Raw genomic sequence first — 19614 nt, 5'->3', positions numbered from 1 at the left:
CATTGTCTTGCTGTTAGATGAAGTGTCATCCAATGAGTTTGAAGTTTGCAGGCATCTGTTAGAATTTGGACAGATAAGAGGCTTCTGTACACCTCATAATTCATTCTACTGCTATCACCAGTTACATTATCAGTTAAGGTAAGTGAGCAAATATACATACCCAAACCATAACACACAAGACCCTTTTTCCAGAACTTGGCAGGCTCTTTTTGGAACTTCTTAGCACTGTAACCTGCCCATCCTGTTTCTACTGCCAACTAGTGGTTTGAATTTTGCAGTGTCATGCAGGGACTATGTATAAAAGGTGCTAAATGGTACTTTTCATTAACTGGTATACAAATATAATTTCATAAAAACTGATAATATACATTTTAACCAGATGTGAATTGTTTGATTACAAATCGAAAATGGTCATTTGTTGGTATTTACAACATATTTACCAAAGCTTCATTTTACTGATGTTTTCACAAAAATACCCAGCAAATTATTTTATGACAAAATCGGATTTACTGTAGGTATATTATCACTATCTGAGTTAGTAGTTTGCTAATATAACTACACACATTTTTTTTTTTTACAAGAAATGTGGATCGGTTATCACTGGTAGTGAATTATGCCCATTCATTTACTTCATATTTTCACTGGGGAGGCCAATAACATTTTTTTTACCCGGGACCTCGTCTATCTGAAGGGAATTTTGCCCTACACTGTCTGTATCAAGTCGCCCTCTAGCCGTCTTTTATTATAACAATATCTCAGAACGATGGTGAAGCCTGCCCTTCAGAACACGCTTCTTATTGGCTATGCAAGAGGGGCGTAATCAGTTCGTCAGATCCGGGCAAAGGATAATTCGGAGCAAAGATGGCGGCAGTTACTACATTGAGAGGTTCATTCACTTTTATGAGACGCTTGGTAAGAGTGCATACTTCAATTAGATGCTTCGGCATCATGTAATGCTTTTATTCGAAAATATTAATGACGCTGTAGTGATAGCAATTGCACGATGGGTCACTCGACAAACTGAAAAGCAAACGAAGTTCACAGCCGCGGTTAGCCGGCTGTGCACTAGCTCGCGAGATTGGGAACCAGGCAGGGTGTTTGAAAACTAGCCTAGCTAACAGGCCAATTGCTTGAGGTTTGAGGACACGTTTACAGTCCAGAAACACGACCTATTTGTTAATGTTGCCAACAAGTTTATTGCTTAATGTTATGAACAGTAGTTTGTGCAGTCAGCTAACGTTTAACCTTAAAGCTAATTGGTCTTAGCTATATTGTAAGCTAGCTGTTAAGTCGTATTGTCCCGTAAAAAAAGTTAGCAAGCAGGTTGGACATCTACGTTGGCCAGACAAGGTATGGATACGGAAACATTTTCTGTTGTTGCACAGTTTAGCAATGAGGAAGTTTCCAATATGCAGAGATCAAGTTGACTGCTGTTGACATCGCTGATGTTATGCAGCTAGCCGTCTAGTTAACTGACTTAGACATTTGTATTGTCCCCATCTTCAGATATTACTTCAGAACATTGCTTTCTTGTTATCATTTGCATCTACTGTCATACGAAATAAGGAGATTAAATGTTATTTATCATGTATTATTCCAAGTTTTTATTTGGTACAATTGGCTTACTAGTCTACTACAGAGTCTTATTTATGGGGGCTGATTATTTCCCCCTCAGTACTATCTTTGTTTAGCACAAGGTTTCAAAGATCAGAGTCAAAGATCTATGTATTTGGTCACAGAACAATACTGTATTCATAGCTAATATAATTATCCTCACAGGGTTCTGTTTTTGTACGATGTTTTGGATGGAAAAACATTTTTTTGTTGTGGATGTGAGTGTGTATGCATGCGAACATATGGAAGGCATGGTCAAGCTGCTAGTGGTACTGCCCCTTCCCATCTAAAGACTGATAACATTATACACTAAACCGCCATTCAGCATCCTCTCGCCAGCTGACTGGCTCATCTCTTTCAGCACCTGGCAGCCTCTCCTCTCCTCTCCTCTCCTCTCCTCTCCTCTTCTCTGGGTCATCTCTGCCCTTTTCACTGGAGAAATTACCTTCTCCAGTCAGCCAGGGGGGAAGATTCACGGTCTCCTGCAAACTTTCAGTGTTTCTATAAAAAAAACAAAAACATTCTCTTGCTTTATCTTGAGGCTTGAGGCATGCCCCTTGATTGTTGCTTATGATTGTAAAACAGCTTTGTGGTGTTTAACCTTGTTAAAATGCACATGTAAGCACTTTCGTAAGTCGCTTAGGCTAGTATCTGCTGATTAACTAAATTGTCACGTCAAAATAAAAAATGTGGCTTTTTGAGTGTGCTTGTTTAATATTTTTCCTCTTCATTGCAGCTGTCTGCACACCACTATAAGCACTGCTGCTCTAGGCTCCAGACAATTCGACCAGAATACAGGCTCAATCACTCATCTATCAGTATCCACCAGCAGTATAGGTGTTTTAGAGCGAGCTATGGTAAATAGTTTTATTATTACATAAAAACAATAATGTTGTATGTCATAGTATTATGAGGAGAATGTTGTTTATGATATCACCATTTCTCCACAGTCAAATCAGGACCCATTTTGCAGTTCAAACTGTCAGATATTGGGGAGGGGATCATGGAGGTCACAGTGAAAGAATGGTAGGTTTAGTTCTTCTTTTGTTTAAAAATGTTCAAGTGTAAATTACCCCTTACTCTTTGGCTTTCACTGGTTTGGTGCCCAATGCAAAAATGTACAGTGCTGTGAAAATAGTATTTGCCCCCTTCCTGGTTTTATAAAATATAGACCAGGAAACGCAAAACACGTTTTTAAAAGGATATTACCCATGTGAAAAAGTAAGTTAAACTGGTTGCACCAACTTCAGCAGCTATAACTGCAACCAAATACTTCTTGTAATTTGATATCAGTGTCATCACTGGAATTTTAGCTCGTTCTTCTTTGCAGATGAATTGGTAGGTTTTAGAGCAGTTGAATGAGTGAGTATATTCCGGCCCAGATATATTGCTCAGAAATGGCTTGTTTTAGGATCAAGTAACGTTCAGAAAAGAATACACGTGTTATTCTATAATGTTTTTGATTGATGATGTGCTATATCTAGTTTTCAGCCTATAGCTAGTTTTCCACTATCATATCACACCAGGACTTGCTGAGGCTGAATTATGCCTTTTGCCAGTAAAGCCTTAGCCTACCTTGGCCTGACTGGTGAATTTTCTACAGGCTACATTTTAACAAAGAATCCTTTACAAAGCTATCTTTTTAACCTTGGTAATACCTTACCAATTTCTATACTATTACAATTATGTTTGCATCTTATTAATAAGTTCACTTTAAAAAACAAGTTTTTATTTTTATTTTATTCTAAATGTTAGTTAGATGCTGTTTCAGGAATGTGTTAACATGTCTTTTGAGACTGATTTAATTAAAACAAGTAAAGTGCATTCATTGACCACATTGGGCCCATACCATCTGAAGCCAACAGAGGGCACTCAAGCTGTGGCTATCAGTGCTGATTTATTTGCATTAATACATAGCACTGCAGTGCCAATAGGTCCGAGGAGTTTATTTTTGCTCAAATACGTCATGCCACATGAAGTCAAATAAGAGATTTACAGTATTAAAATAAAGGAAACATTGACTTTTTGTCAGGTGTTCTGGTGGCTTGCAGCATTTATCTTGATTGTTACCTTGCCTATCTCAAACTGGTGTTTGCTTGCCTGTTAAATGTACTTTTCTTGGCTATAGTTGCCTGCTCAATCACGAAAGTCAAGTCTTTTTTTTTTTTTTGTAATACTAAAATGCCACATTATGCAAGGTTCTTGGCACATTATACTTGGTGAAGTCAGTCTTGCTTACCGTTCTGGAGCTGAGGAAATAAAACTGAGGAAATAAAACACAGTGAGTGATTTTGGATGCTGTAATAACAGTTAGCGATGTGGAGCGTTACCTTACATTTAAATTCTGCTGTGTAAAAATCTGCAGCACTCAGACATTTCTTCCAGGGTAGTTAATGGTGCAGTAACAAGTGAAGTACCATTTATTGACTCTGACAAATTCTCCAAAATCCAGGTGTGAGTTGTATTGCATACTAATGAACAATCTTGGTCATTTTAATTTAAAATATGATATTTATTTTTTTAAGATTACTGGCATATTTCCCTATTCTGCTGTGTAAATGTATTAAAATTATCAGTTGTATACCAACATTTTTAACCAATGACTATTTGGTTATTTTTTCATATGTAAGCAACATCAGTGAGGGGATAGTTATAACATTGTGGGTTTGTGGACTGTACTGGGACCAAACCTTTGTGAGAGCGGGATTAAAAACAGTCTCACCCAGGCCTCCACATGGATGCCGGTTGGTTCATGCGATACAGTGTCAGTAATCCTGCTTCTCATCTGCGCATCAGGTATGTGAAGGAGGGCGACAAGGTTTCTCAGTTTGACAGCATCTGTGAAGTACAGAGTGACAAGGCATCAGTAACGATCACCAGCCGCTACGATGGCGTGATCCGAAAACTCTACTATGATATTGACTCCATTGCACTCGTGGGCACCCCTCTTGTCGACATTGAAACTGATGCTGGTCCGGGTAAGTGCACTGCCCTCTGGATATTTTTAAGCGACAGTCTTTATTCCTCACTGCATAACTACCTATGTAATCTGAGCATGTATTCAGTTCATGGTTGTGAATTGTTATTCAGCCCATATTTTATGTATAACACGGCTTCTGCTATCTTGCGTGGCTGTGCCATGTTTAATGTGTTGGGTATTTTACCACAGCTGTTGAAATTGAGACACAAATGGAATGACAGGTTTTCTGTGGACAAATGTCTGTTAAAGCAGTTCTGAACAAATGCTGCTCTAATTCTCTCCATCTTATAAATAAATATTGATATTATGAATAAAATAAATATTTGTTAAAGTGAGGCAGGTCCTCTTGGCCAGTCACTGCTTGCTTGCTAATATCGCCTTTCTTTTTGAGGACTTGAGGATAGAAGGGGATTCTTGGGAGAGTGAAGGAGGGGTTTAAGAGGGGTTCGGAATGTGAAGTAGCTCTAGAACATTCTCTGCGGCTCTGCCTCCTTCACTCCTTAATGATTTGAGGCATTCAAAAACTACTCTTGTCTTTCATAGTTCCCAGCCATTTAATTAATGTTGTTGTTTTTTTTTTCTTTGACTCCGATGTCTTGAATAAGAATGAATAGCAGTAGTAGCTAGCCACATTTCTCCCTTTCTCTGCTTACATAATTTTATTTTTTTGTTTGCCATCTTTATCTCTGGATTTCTATTCAGAGGTGGCCCCAGAAGAAGATATAGTAGAGACCCCAGCAATGGCACAAGATGAGCACACCCACCAGCAAATCAAGGGACATAAGACCCAGGCCACGCCTGCAGTCCGACGTCTGGCCATGGAGAACAATGTGGGTTAATCCTGAGAGACCACCCCAGCACAACATAACCATGTCCATGGCACACACAGCCATGCCTTGACACAACTACTCTACCTGAGTTGAGCCTTTATATCTTTTTCATGCATACACTTACACAGCTGTAGCATGCTCTGTGGACTATACTGCATAAACCTTACTCAAATCAAACTCCCGTTTACCCAGAGTCGCTGGTGAGGGAGACGTCAGGACTGTTATACCGTATGCTATGCCCCCCGTAGCATTGCGTGAAGCCCCCTTGCCGAGTTACCGCTGTTCCAGACTCAGAAAAGCACCATCAGATTTACACCGTTATGAAGCAGATGCAAAAAATCAGCACCTTCCAAATCACAATGGCCGCATCAATCACCTGAACAAGAGTTCAATGTATAGAGGTACCGAGTGAAAGGGAGAGACGGCTCCTGCTCCTCCTCACCGGTGGTTGTAAACTCCTGGGGAAGGGGCCAGGAGTTGCTCGGTTGGTAGGGACACAACAATGGGAAGGGTTGTGATGGATGACACTGTTTGTCAAAGCTGTTTTCATGGAAGGCCAGTTAATTCCCCCTTCCCCTGCACTGGGCGTAAAAATAAAAACGGGGTGTTAAATCTAAACAGCCTCTCATTGCCCACCATAGAGGTCCTGTTGCTATGGATCCTTGTTGGGTCTGTTGACAGGGGCAGCGCTGAAAGTTGAGTGGAGTGCACAGACCGATACAAGACCCGCAGTTCCTGGAACAAGTTGGGCAATAATCTCTGGAATGCTATTGAAAGTACAACGACTTTCTTTTGTTTGTGTCCGCTGTTTTCAGAGTGAGGAGTTTAGTCAAATGATGAGCCCTCTGAACACACCAGTGGTCTGTGCTGCAGTAGACAGACCATATATATTAAATTGTGTAGCCTTGCATGTTCATGCACCAATGAAGCATATAAAGAACATAAAAAACATACTGTTGAGTAGCACCACTCCTTAAAATGCCTAAATTTGCTCCTCAACACAAATTGTTAGTATGAGAGAACCAGAAACAGTCATGCTGGATTTCTGATTTGGGAGAAAAATAATTTATTTAATTAGAGCTCTGTCTTGTATCGGGAGATTCATCATTGAAGGACATTGTTCATACTAAAGTAAAGAAAGGTTGTCCTGTCCGCAGCTAGGAAGGCCCCTATCTTGCCCAACTGACCTGTGCATGTGGTCTCCCACAGATCAAGCTGAGTGAGGTGGTGGGGACAGGGAAGGACGGGCGCATCCTGAAAGAGGACATCCTCAACTTCCTGGCCAAGCAGACGGGGGCCATCCTGCCCCCCTCCCCGTTCCAGGAGATTGAGCCGCCCCCACCCGCTGCTGCTGCAGGACCACCTGCTGCCACGCCCAAAGAGAAAGTGCCCCCACCGAGCATCCCCCGCCCTGTGGCCCCCATGCCAGTGTTCACTGGCAAGGACGTTACTGAACCTCTCAAAGGTGAGGCTGCTTGTCCAGGTCATTTTAATGGGGGGGCGATTTTAGACTTCTCAGTGGTGATAGCCATCTTTTGATATTCAGTTTCAGGGATTCTCTGCGATTTCAGTGTGGTTATAATTCAACTCTCTTGTGAACAGGTTTCCACAAAGCCATGGTGAGAACCATGACCGCTGCCTTAAAGATCCCACACTTCGGTTACTGTGACGAGGTGGACCTGACCAAGCTGGTGCGCCTGCGCTCGGAGCTGAAGGACCTGGCCGTGTCCCGCGGCGTCAAGCTCAGCTACATGCCTTTCTTCATCAAGGTAACCGGGGCCATGAGTGTATCCCACCATTCTACCTGCTTGGAACGGTTTGCTGAGCTGAAAGTAAAATGTAAAGAGGCCAGCTATGGGAGTGTTCCTACATATGGCTGTTGACTTTTGCTGAAGGCTCAGTAGAGGACTGGAGATCAGGTTCTTGTGCAGTTTGACAGTAGTGCTTTCTTCTCTCTGAACAGGCAGCATCCCTGGGACTGCTGCACTTCCCCATCCTGAATGCCTCTTTGGATGAGAGCTGCCAGAACATCACCTACAAGGTCAGACGCTTCAAACGTCTCCGCCTGTAGGAACATGGGCTGATGACACTTTTTAATCCTAATGGTTTGAGGATTAGGGCCACTGGTGAAATGATTGAGTCCTTGTGTGGTTTAGAAGTGTGCACCATTTCTCAAGTCATGCTGTGCAAGTTTATTTTATTATTTGGAAAATAATAAATAATATTTGGTACCAGGGGATGACACTCAACTGAGATAGGGAGGTATGTGTGAATGCCCAGTGACTGAGTATGTGACCACCAGGCATGCTGCACCTCTCTGTTGAAACACAGGCGTCCCACAACATCGGCCTGGCCATGGACACGGTGCAAGGCCTCATCGTGCCCAACATCAAGAACGTGCAGCTGCTGAGCGTCTACGACATCGCCCTGGAGCTGAACCGCCTGCAGACCATGGGATCCACGGGCCAGCTGGGCACTGCAGACCTCACGGGGGGCACCTTCACCCTCTCCAACATCGGCTCGGTGAGCCTGGGGAACGGCACACAACATGGCAGCTGTGGTTTAGTACATACGCTGTTCCTTCATGGATTATTTCCTTTCTGACAGATTGGAGGCACCTATGCAAAGCCGGTGATCCTACCCCCAGAGGTGGCGATTGGAGCCCTGGGGAAAATCCAGGTTTGTGTGGCATTTATGTAATGATCAATATGTTTCTATGTGGGTTCAAGCATATGGAAAATTAGGTGAACCCCCCCCCCCCCCCATTTGCCATAATTTTCTTTTGTAATTGCAAGCTGTATGTGCTGTTCTATTGAGGGTTAAAAAAACAAAAATTGAACACAAGCCCATCGAGAGTACGATAGCTTTGCGTTGAGTCACCGTTTCTTGGTTGTCTTTGAGCAATAATGGCCTTGAAGAGTGATTGTTTCTGTGTGTGGTCTTGAACTCAGAAGTTAAGATTGTAATGTTTACTCCTCCCTACAGGTGCTGCCCAGATTTGACGCCAAGGGCGAGGTGGTGAAAGCACACATCATGAACATCAGCTGGTCTGCCGACCACAGGATTATAGACGGAGCCACCATGTGTAGGTTTTCCAACATGTGGAGGGCTTATCTGGAGAACCCGGCCTCCATGGTCATTGACCTCAAATGAGCACACAGCACTTCGGAAGCCCCAGTGCGAAACTGCGGATCATGTAGTGCTGTTAAACTGACCTCCCGGGTGCTGTTGCTGCTGGCTTCTGAATTCTTTTTTCTATTCCCTCTCCCCCTTGCTGTTCTCCTGGATGTGGCTGCACAGTGCAAGGACATTATAGCATTTGCAGCCACGTGAAGAAAGTCAACAGCAGGGTCATTCCTTCTTTTTTGTGTGCTCACTTCCGAGTCCTTCTCTCCCTCATCATTGCCTTACTGACACAAGATGGTTACAAAAGAAAGCTAAACGAGAAGGCGTACCCTCCCCCTGGTAGCGAGCTGAGATCTTGTGGAAGAGAGTTGGTAGGTGATAAATGCACACAGTTATTAGAAGGTCTTCTCCAAACACTACACGGTTTCACAGACCCAAGGATAAAGTTCCAGGACAAAGGGCTTGTTTTTGTGCTGAATGGGGTTAGCATGTAAATCTGTGATACCCAGGGATGCGAACGGTTTCTGTTACAGAAGGGCATATAACAACTTTGTTTGCCAGATTTCTAGTTTGTTTGAACAATTTATATGTTTCTAAGGTGCTGCTTTTGTAGTGCTCTGTACTTCACTAGAACCCATTTCTTTCCACACTGTCTGGATATGTCATAAACATTGTTAACAGAGAATGTGGTTAAGTTGAGGGTGGAATATTTGTATTACTAGGTTGCTTGGGGATTGTGGGAAATTATTATACACTACTTGTTCGGGGAGTCTGCTACTTGCAGGGACAAATACCATGACAGGATTTCATAATATCCAACAGCAACTGGTCAGGTTTTCTGGTGTGGATCTTGAATAACAAAGAAAAAGGTTAATAAAACTGGTGTGTAAGAGATCATGTTGTTTGTTCTCATTCATGATGTGACATTGTGTAACAATAAATAAACATTGACTCTACGTTAATATGAATCGGTTTTTATTTCTTCTAAAACATGAATGAAAGAAAGAATGAATCCAGAATGAATGAGAACTTTACTATAAACTGACAATAAGTACAGTAGCCGTATTTGAAAAGCCGCCTTAATATTCTAAGCAGATGCTGAAGTGCTGACGTCGGCTAGTCGCATCCCTGAAAAAGCAAGAAGCAAACCGGGAGCTCCTTTTAAAGGATCCAGTACCAGCGCAGCTCCTCTTTTGCTGAAGCTGTTGTTGGTGAAGCCTACATACGTTTTTGTTCGGCGTCTTTCACATTCAAAGAAAAAAATTGGTGAGTGCAATTTCAAAGTTTTTCATTGAATTTCTAGACCGGGATGTTTACTATATTTGACCATGTTTTTCGAATTTATGAAGCGTAGATAATTATTTAATGTTGCATTCGAGATAAATTATAAGTAGGCTATATATATTGGCGGCGAAACTTTTGTTATTTGCATATATACGATTAGCTGCAATAAGTGGTTTGTTTCTCATGTGAAAGAATGAAAAATCAATGGAGCGGATCTCAGAAGCGGATCGACAAAGGACTGGATCATTTGATCCTGAGAAGCAGCATCGTGTCAGTGGAGGTCAGAGGTCCACTAAGGGGAAAGAACTGCAGTTCCAGAAGCAGATAACAGTGACAGGTATGATTCGCGACACACCTAACAGACGGAATTCCCCTTGGACAGCCAAGAAGGAGAATGGACGGATTTCAGTTTCCAAAACCACCTCAGCCAACAGGTCCTCCTCGGTGAACACGAAAGAGCGCTTTATTCAAGGGTACTGCTACCAGTCCAGACCAGAGAAACGCTTCTCGGCAGAGGAGGCGCAATTGTTGATTAAAACAATCTTGGAGAATAGGCTACAGAACGCAGAATACAGCGATAACTGTTCTGCGGTCGCAAAAAAGCTGGCAGACGATGTCAAAAAGGCAGCAAAAGACCTGATGTATGAGAGATATAAACTTGTATGTTTCGTGGCCATGGGGCAGATTAAAGACTCTGGCATATCCTGTTCTAGCAGAGGCGTATGGTGCCCCGCCGCGGATACTTTTGCCGAATACTGCTTTAGAAATGATTCACTTTATGCTGTTTGTGTACTTTATGCTGTATATCAAGAATGATCAAGTTCATGACCAAGCACAGGATGTTTTGTAAACGGTATGTTTATAAATAAAAGTATAATTTTCTGCTTCCTGCTAGATTGCAGCAAGGATGAGAAAAATTGATGAGAAACGATGTAAAATTGTGATCTTAGAATTTGACTACAATAGGACCAAATGACTGTTTATATTTTTGTCCAGAGGGACTTGGAAGGCAAACACAAGGTATTACAATGAATCACAGCCAGGGGCAAAAATGTATTACAATGGTATTTTACGTTTAAGACTAACTGATGGATAGATAAAGAAGTTTTAAAATGTTGCCAACTGATGGACAGAGCTGAACTACTAACTCAACACTAACACTCTATTTAGCCTATTGTTTTTCTGGAAGCTCGTTTTATCTTACAAGGTAGTCATACTGACACAGATTTAATTGTACAAAATGGAACACACTTTTGATTAATAGCTAATAAATACAATTAGGTTTTTCTTACATGACCAGAGGGTTTCGGTTTCATTTTTGCTATTCTATACACTGATGTTCTTGTTTCTGAGGTATTTTGGAGTAATAGCAGCACATTATTTTTTGTTTCTCAGAGCAAACTAAAAACTAAAAGCAAACTAAAAGCCTAAAATAAACATGAAGCTAGCTTCATGGAATTACCTTTTAATTGAATAGTTCTTTGAATAGTACCAGCCTGTAAACTATTCGCCCTGTCATCCAGCACTTGAGTAAATGGAAATTAATTATTTTTAAGATTTAACATTAAAACATCAAACTTTATTCATCTTGAATTAGGCTTCATCCTAATAGAATTCCTTAAGATCATTGTTGGGAAATGTGCTTCACTCATTACTTGCCAGTGACTTGTAGTAGAATAATCTCAATTTAAGGAAAGATTGCAGAAAATGTAAACCTTTAGTTTTTTTAATAGAACCATTGTTATACTGTACTGAAATATTCAGAACAAAATGTGAATGGATAAATTTTTTACAATTTTGTGTGCATGTAGTCCTGTCGTGTCTAAACCATACGTGCCAGGGGACAGCTGACCATGGACCAGACACAACATGTGACCCTTGCTATTCCCAGTGTTGAGCCCTGGGCTAAATTTAGCCACTTACCAAGGGTACATTTCATTACAGAACAGCACTGACAGATAGAAGGTGTCTGGCTAATATACACTAGTTTTTGACTTAACAGCACTATTCCATTAACACCGTGCACACAGCAACACGTGTGGAGAAACAGAGCCGTTTTAATACTGGAATGAATCCAAAAGGGAGAAGCAAGGGGGGCTGATCTACTGAGAGTGACACGCTTTGCAGCTGTGGAGAAGTTCTCATGGTGTGAGAAGGGTGAGCACAAGCTATTGTTTGTTTAGAAAATAGGCAAATTTTATAGGCTTCACATTATTTCTATGTACACCATTATGCCATTGGTTACCATAATCTTGCCTGGTTTTTAACAACACAGTCTGCTTACAAATAGGTAAAAACAAAATAAGGTTTTACACCATGCACAGACTCATGAGATACCATAGGCACAGAGTGATATGAAAATATCAGCATGGAGAGAGGACTGTTAGCCTCTACTATAAATAAAGGTTCCCTTGGCTTGTCTGTTTTGCCTGTCTTTTTGCACCACAGGAAGAAGCAGGCAGGACACTGCTGGGGGCAGGGTGTGTAGTGAGTGTGTGAGGCTGCAGCAGTGGGGTGGTGTGGGGTCAGCATGGCTGGGGTGGTGGTGTGTTGTGGGGCAGTGAACTCCATCAAGGCTCTTTGGGAAAGCAGGATAAAGAAAAGCAAGCAAGACCGGCAGAAAGAGAGAGATCTCCGGGACAAGGCTTCTGTTGGCAGGTAACGTGTTGTATTTACTGTTTGTGGTCTAATCGCAAGAAATCAGATATGGACTTTTCCAAATATCATACGACTTCTAAAATGAGTATGGGTTGGATTATGCAGATATTCTAGAAAAAATCCCATCTTGTTTTTTTCCATGAATACAAAGGAGTATACATGTTAGTGTAAAATCCGTGCCTTGGTGTATGAATTTCTATTCAAACCTAAAGTTTTCCAATATTTGTTCATCAAAACGCATATATCTGCCAGTCAACAATTCCTTCTGCGTTGATGAAACCATAGCAACTACCTCACAGCTGAGTTCCAAGCCTCTCTGCCCTAGGCTTGCACATGCTTGGGAAGATCGCATCGCGTTGGCTAAACTCAGAGAGAAGGTGGTGACAGAGGATGGAAGGGTTATCCTGCGGATAGAGAAAGAGGAATGGAAGGTACGTTATATGGTTAATCTGTTCATCTTCAGCAATCTCCCAAATACAGTAAAGTTCTTAAGTTAACAATCTAGCAGGTTTCAAGTCTGTTAATGTAATAAACCTATGTTCATTAATACAGGTATTCTTTGGGACATAGAACTGCATTTCCCATGAATACTCGGGCTCTCTCTTAACAGACGCTCCCCTCAGTCCTGGCACAGCTCCCCGAGCTGCAGGAATGGCAGCTGCACCGGACAGGACTGCAGAAGATCCCTCGCTTCATCCACAGTTTTCCCAATCTCATTGTGCTGGACCTGTCCCGGAACAACATCACCGAGATTCCCAAAGAGATCGGTCAGTGCATCACGCATTCTGTCACCTTTTTTTTAACCAAAAGCCAAAAGACTTTTCTGAGATTTCAGAAGGGTTTCTGAAACAAAAATGCTGTAGTAGGTTCAAATTCATTGGTATGCCATACAAAGCAATCTATGTGGGCTTACATAAAGTAAACATCACTGTTACACCAAGGAAAGCACATTAGTCTTGACACATCCACCTATTAAAATGCAGCATTGACTGATAAGAAAGAAACAAAACTCCATACAGCCATTACATAATTTATAATGATACTCCATTAAGACAGTTGATCTCACAAACAGCCCCTGAGAAAAACCTCTATGACTAAAACCAGATACTACATGCAGACTTGTTCCCTACCCCACAGGTAAGCTGACCAGGCTGAGGGAGTTGCTTGTGAGTTACAATAGAGTGAGTAATGTTCCCGAGGAGCTGGGTTGCTGTGAAAACCTGGAGAAACTGGAGCTGGCCTCCAACTGGGATCTGGATGAGCTCCCAGCACAGGTGTCAGTCTGGCCTGCATGGTCTCATGTTGTGCTCCTCAATTTAGTGAGGCCTTTGATATTTACACTCCCATTTCCTCATCCTCAGCTAAGCAACCTCAAGAAACTGTACCATTTGGATCTCTCCATGAACCATTTCACTACCATCGCAGAAAACATTCTCAATTTGCCTGCGTTGGAGTGGCTCGATATGGGCGGAAACCGGATTGAAAATCTCCCAGAAGACATTCACAGGTACAGGAGGCGTTACAGTTACAGGACTGAGACTGACACTGAGCTGGGGAACAATGTTAAAGAAACAAAGACATCCATTGTTATAGCCGGACAGCTGCATAAGCACAGTGGAGCTCATATTCAGCTTCCCACCCTCTCACTGTTCGTGACTTCTTTGTTTCCTTGTTCACAGAATGGAGAAGCTGCACACCTTGTGGCTGCAGAGGAACGAGCTTGAGTACTTGCCTGACAACATCAGCTGCATGCATAATCTGGAAACACTGGTGCTCAGCAGCAACAAACTACGTGACATTCCACGTTTAATGGAAGGCATGACTAATCTCAGGTACTCAGGCGGCCAGAATGGCAAGGGGTGGGAGGTTCTGCTGCAACTTACATCAAAACTATGAAGGTTTTAGCTACGGTGTTTCTGATAAAGGTAAATGATAAATAGATAATTCTGTCTAGTAACATGACAATTTTGACCATGTTGCACCTACAGGTTTGTGAATTTCAGAGACAACCCTCTTACATTAGATGTCTCTCTACCAGACCTGAAAACCTCAGAGGAAGACGAAGAAGAGGATGACAGAGAGATGTTTGGCCGAGATTTCATGCACACCTACATCCAAGAAGCCAGAAAGAGAGGTTATGCTGTGCTTAATGTTCATTTTGCACATCAGGGGGTAGCAGTATGAATCTTTATTTCAGTTTGAATAAACACTGCATCATGTAACGTAACTTTTAATAAGAAATGTTCATACATCTGTAAGCAGTTTTTTAATTTAAGATTTTATTTTTAAATGTGTTTTTCAGAACCCCCAACCAATTACACTTCAGTATTAAATGTGACCATCCCAGCTGTACCAGGGACAGAAGCAGCACTGTGACAGCGCTCCGCGTTGGCTTTCCTCTACCTTCTGCTTCCTGTCAGTCCTGTCCATTACGTCTGTCTACCTCTTCCTGTCTTCTGCTTCCTGTCAACTGAGTCCTGCCACTGCCTCCTGTCAACCGTATCTTGTCCACCATGTCAAGTCAAGTAATCTCTATAACTGCATAAAGAACAATGGATCTTTTGGAATGGTTATCCATTAACCGTAAGCAAGTTCTTCAATATGCAAACCAGGAAGCGCATATTGTGCCAGTGGCCACTAGGGGTGCTGCAGTGCCGTTCTTGCGTGATGTGCCGTGCGCATCTGTGCCTGTCTGCTCCTGTTACGCGTCTTCAGCCAGTGGGCACAGCAGTCAGCAGCACGTTTTCCAAGGAGACGTCCCTGCTGGTGTAGTACTGCAGGCTAGAGCAGAAGCCTTTCCGCCGCAGGAAGTCCACCCGGCCGTGATCGATCAGCAGCTTGCACAGACGGCCCACGTGCTCACGGTCCTCTGCCGACACCACCCTTAGGGACGCACAGGGACACAGGGCCGAGATAAGGACAGGAATAGATGAAATGAAAAATGGCTGGATTAAATAATGCACAAGTGTGTGGACTGGATAGGACTATGGGTGAGAATGTAAAGAAAGGCATAGAAGACAAGAAAAACTATATTAAATGTGAAAAGGCAAACATACATTACATTTTAGTCATTTAGCAGACGCTTTTAATCAAAAGTGACCTACAAGTGCATAAGTACCTGAACAAATGAAAAGCATGAAATCCATAAATAGCAAAACACGCATTTAGAGCAGTTATAACCACATACTTGTGTCTAAAGTAGGATTGCAGTACCTTGAAATGGAATACAGAGCAGCCTTAAATATCTGAGACATCATGCAAGTTTTTAATAAGAAAAGATAGACAAAATACAATATAAAATGCCTTTGGTATGTCCCATCACTGCAATTCCCTGCCATTAATATGAGAGCGCACAAACTAGCATGCTTGTACAGAAACACAGTGGCTGTTTATTTTCCACTCTGCAATGCAAACCCTTTAGCCCTCATCGACAAGCTTCTCAGCAAAGGCTTTTAAGACCAAAGCTTACCCGTCCAGGCTGCTCGGTACAGTATCATCGGCATGCTCGTGGTCTTCCTCTTCGCACCGCTCGCTGCCGCCCCCCGGTGGCAGGGCTCCGTCACTGCGGTCAGCGGCCTTCCTCAGCCCGCAGGTGGCCCAGCTGGACATGCGCTGGAGCACGGTGAACTCCGGCGCGCCCAGTCCTCGCTCCCTGAAGAAGTCCTTCCCCACATAGTGCCTCCAGTCACAGCGGTGGTGGCAGCACAGAGCGATGGCGAGCCCAGACACCGGCACGTCCGCCTGCGCGTTAGCGCCTACCGCCCCAGGGGCAGGCTCTGCGTCCGCCCCCAGCCCCTCACTCCACTGCTCCTGCTTCAGACGCTTTCTGGGCGGCTGTTCGTTCTGCTCTCCCTGGTCCCCTCCAGGGTCTCCCAGCATGCACCGCAAAGCCAGGTCTGATGTGTGCAGAGGAGAGCAAGCACAAAACAAACAACATGGTGAAGAGAGAAAGGCTGGTGTTAAAATGTGGTAAAATGTCTCAAATCAATTTTCTTTTTTATTGAGTTGAACGTGGGTTATGCAAAGTTTGTGTAGCTCAGCCTTACCTGTAGCTGCCCCACACAGGTGCTTGCCCACCCCAATGACAGGCAGTCCCTTTTCACACAGCAAGGGCACTTTACCTTAAAGCCAACACAACACTCAGATCAAATGTGGGTCAGTGTGTAAAACTCCAACAGTCTGTGATAGCAATGTGCAGGGGAAAACACAATCTAGGGAAATTATCTCTTGCTTTTTTTGTGGTTTGTATCTTTTAATAAATATTGACTTTAATTGACTTGAATTTGTATTCTATTCACACGCCATTAGGTTTACCACACACAGCTTACCTAAACTAAGATGCTGAATATCCACTTGCAGCCTTTCAAATACATTAGCAGAGTCAGTACTCCTGTTCTTGCCATCTACCTGCAAAAACAATCACGGAATTGATCAGTTTGAATTTGCTCACATATTTTTAAACACAGCCAATATTCTCATAACAGGTCACACCTTAAAGCGAGTTGTAGATCTTTCCACAAGCAGAAAATTGACGTTGTCAGATCCTCTCAGAGCGACATTGATCCAGTGCGACAGCTTGCCTTTCCCTGCACCAAACTCCACATAACACTTGTTGGCAGACAGCAAGCCCAAGACTTTCATATGCCCCAAGAGGGAAGCCTTGTGAAGAAACCAAAGCATGAAAAATTAATATTTGACTCAACATGGTCAAAACAAAGTTGTCAGAATGCTGTGCCTGATGTTACATGCCTGCTGCTTCAGGTGTTTGAAAGCAACATCTCCATTCTTGGGGTCATTCAGGGCTTCACAAAGAGCAGGGTGGGATAGTATTCTCTCCTCGTGTTCACGGTTCAGTCCTGTGAGAAATATCCAGGGTATAAACAGTGTGACAGAATGTTTTTCAATCATGATAAAATTCTGGAGCAGTTCATATCTGTAAACTTCTTTCCCCAAAGCAAGAGGTTCAAGCTTTAAGTTCACAAAACTATAGTAAAAAAAACAAAGTGATTTCCAATCCATTTGTATATAAAGGCAGCAGTTTTACAGTTTGGCACACTTACCCTCCACTGCTTTCTTCAGTTTCTTAACCAGCAAGTCTAACTCTTCTTTGGCACGATCAGCCAAGGGCACCTGAATATTAAGATGCTTTAATCAATTCAGACATCATTAACACACATGATGAAATAAGTATGCATTTAAACTGCGACAAAGACATTAGACATTGACAGATACCTCATCTGCAGGTACATCATCTTCAGGTCCAGCATTTATATTTTGAACATAATACACCTGCATTTCCAAAGCAAAAAAATACATGACAAAAATAATAAGAACTCAGCCAATCCTGACAAGCCAATCTAAAGTTGATGGGAGAGGTATTAGTAACTTTAGTTAGATGCTGTAGCATTATTGTAAGAAAATGTATGCTATTAAATGATTACAAAACTTCAATACATCCAAGTTATACATTTTATTGAAAAGGTACCGTACTTACAGGGTGTGGCTTCTCTCTGGAGTTGCACTTCTTCAGATGTTTTGCCAAGCTGTCTTCAAATACTGTGCTGTTGGAACAGCAAAATGCATGAACAGCTATACAGTGTTCTACTGGTGTTCCCAAACCTGTTAATTACAAACCTCCCTAAAATAACCATCTCAGTAAAAGCGTTAGGTAATGCAGAGCCACTTCATCCTAAACCCATGATACACCTAGGACTTTAGTTTTACAGACCTCGAGGCTGGGAGCTCCTAAATTGCTAATCGAACCAACAAATTTCGCTTACTATTTGTCAGTTAATTTTATTAAATGTAATCACTCACTGCTTTGGATCCAGCGGACAAGGGATACGTTTTCTGTCATCTTCTTGACCCTTTGAGAAACACAGATAGTTTACTAATCGAACATATCCTCACGCCAGGTATCGTGTAACTTCGATTTAGCTATGTTCTGGTATGGGGCACATCGTGGTTTGACAACAGTGAAGTTGTCTTCGTACATACCGCGTTTGCATGCTCTCCGCAAAAGGTTTTCCCACTTGCCACAACCATTTTGCAGTATCGCCTTTTCCTTTCCACGTAAAACCCGCATCTTCCCGGTAGCGGTGCAGACACGCCATCCCCAGACACTTCAGCCATCTTGCCTTTTACGACATTCAAATAAACCGTCCAAATTCACTTGTTGGCCAATGCTGCGCTCTCTGCGCAGATTCACAGATCGTTATACTGCATGGATAGGCTGTTTTCCGATCTCAAGTTCAAACTGGAGCCAGCTACGTGTTTAATGATCAGTGAACACGTGTAACCTCGAAAGAGAATCTAGAGCAAGTAACTCCTGTGTGCCCCCACCCCCTTGTGGCCAACAGCATGGAGGAAACTGGATATTATTGTGGGGAATCGGAAAATTAACTGAAATTGCCACAATATACATGACTGCACATTTGTACAAAATAATTTATTTTCACATAACACTTGATCTAAAAATAGATTTTGTTTTATGTTCACTTGAAATAATTATATTGTTCGTTGTCACTGTAACGTAGCCAGATTCTATTCTTGCAATTATATTACAAGGCAACAAAAACTAACTCGATAAATAATGCCAAACACTTGATCACGGCCCAAGAGAGCGTGCTGTTGCCAAGGAACCATATAGCAACAGTAGCAGAGGTTTCTTTCATTCTTTCTTGACTGTGTACAGCAGCTCCTCCCTGACTTCCGATTTTCCAGCCCTGTCTGTAACGGCCATTCGCGGGAGAGAAGCGCCAAACTCAAAATTGGAGAGTTCCGTTCAAAAACAGAGTTATAGATGTATACTAAATTAATTAAACAAAAGGACTAAATGCATTTTCATTTTCAATCATTTGGAATATGAGACAATCATGACGGAAACACTTTTCAACAAGAGTTTACAAGTGCAAGTCAAATGTAAAGATTGCGAAGACCGGTAAGTTTCTTGGCTAACTGTTAGCCAGCTAACTAGCTAGCTAGTTGCCGAGCTGGCTTGCTCGGCGGCCTGGTGTTTTGTTATTTTCGATAATTTTAGCGAATTTCAGAAAATGATTTCTGAAGTTTATCACAGTCTATTCTTAGGAATTTTAGCTGCCTATCTAGCTACGGTTCGTTAGA

At 42.4% G+C, this 19614-nt stretch overlaps 4 protein-coding genes across 9 annotated transcripts in view; 3 read left to right on the top strand and 1 right to left on the bottom strand.

Moving 5' to 3' along the window:
• The first annotated feature begins 771 nt into the window (after positions 1 to 771).
• On the top strand, positions 772 to 9512 carry dbt (dihydrolipoamide branched chain transacylase E2). 2 transcript variants are annotated; one of them, XM_061238714.1, is made up of 11 exons: positions 772 to 912; positions 2351 to 2471; positions 2565 to 2640; positions 4411 to 4592; positions 5297 to 5424; positions 6634 to 6889; positions 7027 to 7193; positions 7388 to 7465; positions 7756 to 7947; positions 8032 to 8103; positions 8410 to 9512. In XM_061238714.1, exons 1-11 carry the CDS (start codon positions 862 to 864, stop codon positions 8575 to 8577), a joined length of 1491 nt encoding a protein of 496 aa, XP_061094698.1. In that variant the 5' UTR covers positions 772 to 861; the 3' UTR covers positions 8578 to 9512. The 2 variants fall into 2 exon arrangements, with proteins under 2 accessions (XP_061094698.1, XP_061094699.1); XM_061238715.1 differs by lacking the exon at positions 772 to 912 and adding an exon at positions 1006 to 1350.
• Positions 9513 to 11788: 2276 nt separating this feature from the next.
• Positions 11789 to 16764, top strand: lrrc39 (leucine rich repeat containing 39). 3 transcript variants are annotated; one of them, XR_009708549.1, is made up of 9 exons: positions 11789 to 11991; positions 12283 to 12492; positions 12818 to 12923; positions 13103 to 13259; positions 13630 to 13766; positions 13854 to 13999; positions 14172 to 14324; positions 14531 to 14626; positions 14795 to 16764. XR_009708549.1 is itself a non-coding variant. In XM_061239176.1 (9 exons), exons 2-9 carry the CDS (start codon positions 12365 to 12367, stop codon positions 14866 to 14868), a joined length of 1047 nt encoding a protein of 348 aa, XP_061095160.1. In that variant the 5' UTR covers positions 11789 to 11991; positions 12283 to 12364; the 3' UTR covers positions 14869 to 16764. The 3 variants fall into 3 exon arrangements, 2 of the variants coding, with proteins under 2 accessions (XP_061095160.1, XP_061095161.1); XM_061239176.1 differs by having other exon boundaries at positions 14481 to 14626; XM_061239177.1 differs by having other exon boundaries at positions 14531 to 16764.
• On the bottom strand, positions 14628 to 18885 carry trmt13 (tRNA methyltransferase 13 homolog). Of its 2 annotated transcripts, none has more exons than XM_061239175.1 (11): positions 18490 to 18885; positions 18310 to 18359; positions 17987 to 18048; positions 17725 to 17781; positions 17553 to 17622; positions 17242 to 17348; positions 16984 to 17151; positions 16821 to 16899; positions 16539 to 16613; positions 15962 to 16388; positions 14628 to 15375 (listed from the first exon to the last, which is right to left on the bottom strand). In XM_061239175.1, the coding sequence occupies exons 1-11, from the start codon at positions 18603 to 18605 to the stop codon at positions 15204 to 15206; spliced, it is 1383 nt and encodes a 460-aa protein (XP_061095159.1). In that variant the 5' UTR covers positions 18606 to 18885; the 3' UTR covers positions 14628 to 15203. The 2 variants fall into 2 exon arrangements, with proteins under 2 accessions (XP_061095159.1, XP_061095158.1); XM_061239174.1 differs by having other exon boundaries at positions 17987 to 18053; positions 18490 to 18879.
• The window catches only part of sass6 (SAS-6 centriolar assembly protein), a 9104-nt gene continuing 8336 nt past the window's right edge, over positions 18847 to 19614 (top strand). Inside the window, exon 1 of one of the 2 annotated variants that reach the window (XM_061239171.1) lies at positions 18847 to 19432. In XM_061239171.1, coding sequence (XP_061095155.1) covers positions 19368 to 19432 — 65 coding nt within the window. In that variant the 5' untranslated portion in view covers positions 18847 to 19367. The remainder of the gene's footprint in view (positions 19433 to 19614) is intronic. The other variant, XM_061239170.1, reaches the window with a different exon arrangement.

The sequence above is a fragment of the Conger conger genome, chromosome 4 (genome assembly GCF_963514075.1).
Source record: "Conger conger chromosome 4, fConCon1.1, whole genome shotgun sequence".
Classification (NCBI taxonomy): domain Eukaryota; kingdom Metazoa; phylum Chordata; class Actinopteri; order Anguilliformes; family Congridae; genus Conger; species Conger conger.
The sequence above is the reverse complement of the archived record's forward strand: the minus strand, read 5'-3'. Positions and strand labels throughout refer to the sequence as shown.

Coding starts and splice junctions, on each gene's coding strand:
- dbt (XM_061238714.1), top strand. CDS start 862: ATGGCGGCAGTTACTACATTGAGAGGTTCATTCACTTTTATGAGACGC. Junction 2,641..4,410: donor GAGGTCACAGTGAAAGAATG/GTAGGTTTAGTT, acceptor TCTGCGCATCAG/GTATGTGAAGGAGGGCGACA. Junction 7,466..7,755: donor GCCAGAACATCACCTACAAG/GTCAGACGCTTC, acceptor GTTGAAACACAG/GCGTCCCACAACATCGGCCT.
- lrrc39 (XM_061239176.1), top strand. CDS start 12,365: ATGGCTGGGGTGGTGGTGTGTTGTGGGGCAGTGAACTCCATCAAGGCT. Junction 12,924..13,102: donor TAGAGAAAGAGGAATGGAAG/GTACGTTATATG, acceptor CTCTCTTAACAG/ACGCTCCCCTCAGTCCTGGC. Junction 14,000..14,171: donor CTCCCAGAAGACATTCACAG/GTACAGGAGGCG, acceptor CCTTGTTCACAG/AATGGAGAAGCTGCACACCT.
- trmt13 (XM_061239174.1), bottom strand. CDS start 18,624: ATGGCTGAAGTGTCTGGGGATGGCGTGTCTGCACCGCTACCGGGAAGA. Junction 17,349..17,552: donor ACTGAAGAAAGCAGTGGAGG/GTAAGTGTGCCA, acceptor TATTTCTCACAG/GACTGAACCGTGAACACGAG. Junction 16,900..16,983: donor GATCTACAACTCGCTTTAAG/GTGTGACCTGTT, acceptor TTGTTTTTGCAG/GTAGATGGCAAGAACAGGAG.